Raw genomic sequence first — 6,672 nt, 5'->3', positions numbered from 1 at the left:
GGGATCATGGGAGATTTATCTTAACTCTACTTCAATTTTAACCCCATGTGGTTAAATTGCAACATTTACAAAGGCTCTTGGAAAACTCTCGCCACAATGAATTTTTCATTTTGATCCATTTTCACAAATTTAATAAAAAAGGTTATTGTCTGATTTCAGATAAGAATCACACACACTGATAATAATGCTCATTAGCAGATTGTCAAGAACAGTTTAATTTCTTGTCATTTTTTTTTAACCACATTTGGACTTAACAGAAGTCCAAAATGTTCTCAGTTCTCATTTAACAAATTGTACAACATACACCTACCAAGAGTACAGGGATAACAGTTAGTCATGCCACCTGGATTATTTTTCAATACAACCCTGTAACAAAACAGGAATGTTAAAACACAATTATCTCCTGCATTGAGCTCATATTAACAAAAATGAGATCTGGGCTACATACTCACTGAGTAACATATGGTAAAAAATGTTAAAGATTCAACAATAAATAAATAAAAACTCATATGTATCTTCGCTTTCGCCATACTAAAGTAGCTTTGGAATCAGATGGAATTAATGTCTGGATCAAATGTACTATTCAATTTGTAAACATGAGCAGCCCAAAGAAATCTAGTGATTTCCACATTGCATAGTGAGCTACAGTGCTATAAGAGAGGAAAGGTAGTGGCAATCACTGTATTTAAGTATAGATAGCTTAAGATTCAAACACATGGCTTACTTCCTATGGCTACAAAATAATCCTTTGAGTAAAGGATAATAACAGTATCCATAAATATGAAATGGAACAACATAAATTGATGGACTCAAACCCTCACATTCCATGCCCACAAGGCATGTAAGAAGTGCTGTGCTGGAATCATGTTATACTTAACAAAAAACCTCTGCATGTTGAGGCTGAAATACAACCATTGACTTGGCCCAAATTATAAATACACAAAATATCCCACTATTATCCAATTCAAGTTTGCTACATGTTAATTATTGTGAAGCAGTTGCTGGCCGGTTGATCATCATCCCCATTCAAAACCCCTTCATACATTAAGGCACGTTCATTCCTTGTCTGTTTGACAAGAGGGGAAATGCTCTGGTCATAACATCAGTTATCTATTTAACTTAAAAAATAGTAATGGAAGTGCAACTTTTTTGACACTATAATGTAATACAAAATGGTCAAATGACAGGTGGAAATTAACACACGCAACAGTTATGTACAACAATTAGAAAAAACAAAAAAATAACTTAAATCTATAAGTTCTGTACAGCCTTTTTGTGAGGGACATGGCTCGGTTGGAAAGTAGTCATGCCCTCTGACTAGTTACATCATCTTTCCTGGGTATCGGCGAGCGTCTGGCAGTCCATCTTCAACCTGAGCTGCAAGACACAAGAAAAAAAAAATGACAATAAGTCCTCTAACACAAACTCTAAAAAGAGCAAGCCTGACAATGGCAAGAGACAACTCATCTCATATAAACCTTCTAAGGTTTAGTCAGATGAGAGCAGAGCTTGTTCACCTGTCTGCTGCCTCCTGTTCTGCCTCCGTGGGGCTGCCGTCTGGTTGTGTTGACAAGGCTTTGAGTTTACTGGCATCTGAAAGGAGACAGAGCCCATGGTTAGAGACCACTCATTGGTGGCAGTCAGTATCCCACTAGAGTACTGATTCAGGGTCTGGATAACACCCCCCCCCCCACCTGTCTTGCAGCGTACCCTGTAGCCAGCGGATCTGTGTGGCGGGCCCGTAGCCCTGCTCGTTCTTGGCGGCGATGCGGAAGACGACAGCTGGCCGGTTGGGGGAGGAGCTGTCAATGTAGGCGTTGGCCAGGTGGGCAGAGCTGACGGTGCAAGAGGTCTTGGTGCCGCGGTAGATCCTGATGAAGGCCAGCTGGCCAGGACGCTCAGAGCTGCTGGACCGGCTCTTCCTCACCGCCAGGTACATGGAGTACTCCAAGATCTTACCTGACGGGGAGGTGGGGGAGTCCCATGTGATGTGGACCGAGTCATTAGCCTGGGGGGAGACAGTGGTTGATGGATAAAGGATGAGAGGAAAAGCAGGTTATTTAGGAGAAACAATGATACACATATGATAAAACGAGAAATATATTGTGGAACTAGAAAACTAGTGAAATTGAACAGGCAGTAAGAAATCACAACAATCTCCCACGTGAGCTCTCGGAAGCCTCTGTTGAACAATAACGAATGCTGGCAGCACATTCTGTTAATGTGCTTGGCCTCATTTACACCCCTCAACAGTAACCTTCTCTCAGTGTAAAGTTTGCTGTTGTAGAGTACAGTACCTTGGTGATCTTGACAGCTGAGGGCGCTCCGGGGAAGCCGGGCTGGCAGGTTTTGAACTCGCTGGTAGGGCTGAAGTCTCCCTGACCACAGCTGTTGATGCCTGCTACTCTGAACCTGTAGGCTACACCTGGACACAGCTCCTGCTTCTCCCTCCACTCATAGTCCTGAGGCCCATGCAACTTAATCTGTGGGAGTGGGGTGTGTTGAAAATGGTGCGTGTGTGTGTCAAATCCAGAAATCAATGAACAGATTAGAGACAAATTAACAAAAAATGACTGCTAGCTGAAGATGGTTTCTGCATGTTATCTGCACACATTATGGGGGCATGTTTTTTCCATTAAGATTCAAACCAAGATGTGGCTTACCTCTTTAGTGTTAGTGGGTCTGCTGTAGATGGTGGGAATAAAGTCATTCCCAGGTGGCAGGTAGTAGTGGGTAACCTCAGAGAACAGGGTTTTGAACACTCCAGCATCAAACCACTCAGACTCACCTGATTTCTCACCAGATACCTACAGGGCACAGACAGGGATTACTTCCTTCAGTCTCTATGGTAGGAAAATGAATAACTTCTTTAGTATTCTTGTCCTACCTTGCATTTGACAGTGTTGAGATCTGAGGAAGCGGTGTCAGGTTCTTGTCCTGTGAATGAGGAAGGACTGTCATTGTTTATGCAGATGATATTCAAACCTGGTAGAGTAAAAAGCTAGCTTGAGGTCCATGCTGTTACCTGGCTGGTGTTCACTGCTCACCACTGTGTCTGAGGGCTGGGAGGTTTTTGTGGGGTCAGCCTCATGTCCCAAGGGCTCGGATTGTGTTTTTCCACTAGCATCACTCTCCCCCTCTGGATGGGGGTCTCTAACAGCCTCTGACACTTCCATGGGAGTCTCTTTCTGCCCTGAAGCCACCTCCTGGCGTGCGGAGGGGGGGGGGGTGAGTGATGTCAGTCAGTGTCAGTCAATGTAGCATTAACAAATCGGGGTGTAACATTTAGCTTAGCTGTTACAGTCTCAATGGCAGTACTAACACCATCTGAATATAGCACTTTCCCAGCACTGTAGCTAAGACAACTGGATATGTATGTAAGGGGTCACCATCTGACCTGTTGGGATGTATTCTGGGCTTCCTGTGAGGTGGGGTCGTCTGGGACCTGAGCTGACTGGACATCTGGAGGAAAACGAGCACATCAAGCATAGCTTTACACATATACCTCTTCTTAGCTTATTATATCTTAGCCTGCGTCAACCTTCAACCCTGGCCAGGTACAGATGTCAACCCTGGCCTTGTGAATGGACCAGATGGCCCTGGACAAAAGCTTCTGCTTTAAAACCACTTTCAAAGCCAATAGCTTGGCATCCTCTCAAGGCCATGTGAAATTCACTGTGGTCATTTCTATTCAAACTAGTGGTCTCTGATTGGTTGTGTGTGAGCAGCAGGTAGATTTCTCCTCTCACCTTGGTCCAGGGGGTTCCTCTCCTGGGCGCCTGTGCTGGGTCGGGCTGTGGGGTTGTCTGGGGTGTTAGAGGGGGAGACGGGCTGCAGCTGGAGGATGTAACACTCTGCTGCAGGTAGGGGGCGCCAGGCCACATGGAGCATGCTGACGGTGGACTTGACCAGTAGTATTGCTGCTGGGGTGGAGGGCCGCTCTGAAAACACCACAAGTCGCAGTTAGGTTGTAGCAGCAAAATGGCCGAGCAGGTAGCAATATCCATTTAACTTTATCTGAGGGTTGCTAGTGTGAACAAATGAGAAATACACTCTCTCCACTGACTTTCCTAGCTAAATAAAGGTCAAATTAAAATGTAAAAATAGGCTTTAAAGATGGTATGGCTCTGCAGCACATATTGAGCTACAGTAATAAGACATGTGCTGATATTAATAGTATCCTTGTCTCTCTCCTCACCCGTCTCCAGATACCATAGGTCCTGGCAGCACACCTGGTAGTTCCAGCTCTTCCGGTAGCCGTCACGGCCGCTCCAGATGTAGAGGCGGGAGCCGATAGAGGCAGCACAGTGGCCTGCCCTGGCTCGGGGTCCCCCGCTGCTGGGCTGGGCCTCTTCCTGGTCACCCTGGCTCACTGTCTGCCCCTGTTGCTGATCTGGGCCTAGGCTCTGCCATGCCATGGTGTCTGAGATCAACAGGAAAAGGGGTCAACTATTTAAGCACTTTGTAACATCTGCTTATGTAAAAAGGGCTTTATAAATAAATGTGATTTATTTAACCTTACTGGGTTCAGTTCAATATGATTCTCAAAATATGAATTTAACTAAATGGAATGCCTGTTATGTGACCAGTCAGATACTCATTATTACAAGCTAATCACTTAGGGTATGATACTGACCTAAGTTGAGCACGGATAAGGAGTTGGTACAGATCCATTCAGCTCCCAGGGTGTTAGGTTTGTCTGTCTCTGGAACGGGGACCCACCCCCCAAAAACATACATCCTTCCCACAGAGGCAAAGCAAAAAAAATACAAAATATTAGGCAAACATCCATGATACCACACAAACATATACAGCACCCACAAAATAACTATTTCCATTACTTGTTTTCTATAACGTTGGCAGAGTGAAGGCTTCTGGGTAGAGGAGGGGGTCCTTTAGTGTCAGGTGTAGACCATGTCATAGATTCTAAAGAGCAGACAGAAGAGAGTGGATTCAGAGAGCCAGTTAGATTTCATCGCCACGACCACGAATGCAAGGTTGCGTTTTATGGAAACCGAAAGTTGGTTACTGCTACAGCAACTTGAATTCACACCAAGGAGGTTAGTTCATTCAAAGTGTTGTGGTCAGATTGTGGTTCATCAAAGCATGGCAGTAGGCTGTGAGGTTACCGAGGTCAAGCTGCCAGAGGTCATCAAGGCGACTGCCTCTCATTCCTCCGAAGATGTAGAGTTTGGGGGAGCCTGACCCAGTGTATGCTACCGACGTGTGGGACTCTCGAGCCCACGGACCCACGCCCTTAGTATCTGGAATGTTCCAACCCTTCACCCCTGACACTGACTGCAGCTCCAGCTCATAAAAGTCATCCAGGTACCTACAGAGAGAAAACAGAGACAGCCAGTGGGATGAGAACTAGCCTGGTCCCAGATCTTTCCCACTCCTATGGTCATTGGTGTGGCCAAACAGATCTGGGTTCAGGCTAGGTGGGATCAACAGTGACAGAGCAAACATTAAGGTTTCTTATGATTAATCACAACCCTCAGTACCCTGATTAGAGAAGCTGCGTTGGAGACTGTTGGAGCTAGGTACATAGCTCCATACCTTGGGACATTGCCATTGGGGTCCTCACTGTCATTGGCCAGTCCCCCAAACAGGTAGCACTTGTTCCCAATGAGGGTGAAGCTGTGTCCGAGGCGGGGACAGGGGGGCGGCATGCCGTTCTTGGGTGGCCTGGGTTTCAACTTCTTCCACAGCCAGCGGCTCGCCTGATAGACAAGGGGTCAACTATGGCATCTTATCCATCAGAGTGAATACATACAATCTAAGGGGGAAAGACGCTGTACTTGTGAAGACCTTCCATCAGAGCTACAGGACTGTGAATGACAATGTTGCTGCACACTCTTCACCTTATACATAAAACATGACAAGAGGATCCCTAATACTGAAGACACTATTGAGTGAGAGAGCCTCACCTGTAGCTCGTACAGGCTGTTGTTGTATTTGCCAAACTCCACCATGCCTCCAAAGACCAGGATGCGGGTTCCCTCACAGGCAAACCCATGGGCAGCACAGCCTGGAGGGATGTCCCCTCTCACCGCTGGGAGAAACCACTGCTTAGAAACTAGACAAAGGGACAGAGACCGAGCAAAAGTTGGTTTCCTTAACTAGCTAACGTTAGCCTGGTAAGCAAGCTGGCTGCTGCGCTTCAGGGAATGTTTGTGAAACTTTCAAGGCATTAACATATTAGTCGCACCAGACGGCTAGGAAAACCAAATAGCTAACTAGCTCACTTCTCAAACGCAAAATGTGTAGCGTCCATTAGCTAGCCAAACTAGTTAACCAACGAGTTAGCCTAACGTTACCGGTGTTGTAAACATGGAGCTCCTCCGCTATCCCCTCGTTTCCACCTCCAAACACGATAATAAGTTCCCGAATAGCCGCTGCTCGGTGTCCGTGTCTTGACCGGGGAATAGGTCCAGTAAATGAGTTGACTTTTTTCCATAACGGGTCCATTGTACCGTTAGGAACGCAACACACCGGGGTTCGGTCCATTAACGGTTACAGCAGTTTGGCGCTGTTTGTTGTTACCAGAGAGAAATAGGCGGAGCGAGGTGACAAACTCTTACGTTGTTCCCTTCACCAGAACTGCAATACTAGACAGAGGAAGTTGCTATTTTTGTATCGAAATGAATGGAAAAGTGTCCAATTTTGACC

General features: G+C 46.0%; 1 protein-coding gene across 1 annotated transcript; it reads right to left on the bottom strand.

Annotated features, from left to right (window-relative positions):
• Positions 1 to 190: 190 nt before the first annotated feature.
• Positions 191 to 6,510, bottom strand: LOC139379331 (host cell factor 2-like). The gene is made up of 16 exons (XM_071122136.1): positions 6,321 to 6,510; positions 5,931 to 6,079; positions 5,560 to 5,723; positions 5,130 to 5,332; positions 4,842 to 4,926; positions 4,637 to 4,740; positions 4,199 to 4,423; positions 3,750 to 3,941; positions 3,398 to 3,462; positions 3,026 to 3,206; positions 2,888 to 2,937; positions 2,664 to 2,807; positions 2,298 to 2,483; positions 1,711 to 2,008; positions 1,518 to 1,593; positions 191 to 1,377 (listed from the first exon to the last, which is right to left on the bottom strand). Exons 1-16 carry the CDS (start codon positions 6,508 to 6,510, stop codon positions 1,368 to 1,370), a joined length of 2,322 nt encoding a protein of 773 aa, XP_070978237.1. The 3' UTR covers positions 191 to 1,367.
• Between the last annotated feature and the right edge of the window lie 162 nt (positions 6,511 to 6,672).

The sequence above is a fragment of the Oncorhynchus clarkii genome, chromosome 21, assembly GCF_045791955.1.
Source record: "Oncorhynchus clarkii lewisi isolate Uvic-CL-2024 chromosome 21, UVic_Ocla_1.0, whole genome shotgun sequence".
NCBI classification, from domain to species: domain Eukaryota; kingdom Metazoa; phylum Chordata; class Actinopteri; order Salmoniformes; family Salmonidae; genus Oncorhynchus; species Oncorhynchus clarkii.
This window is presented reverse-complemented; position numbering and strand designations above follow the sequence as displayed.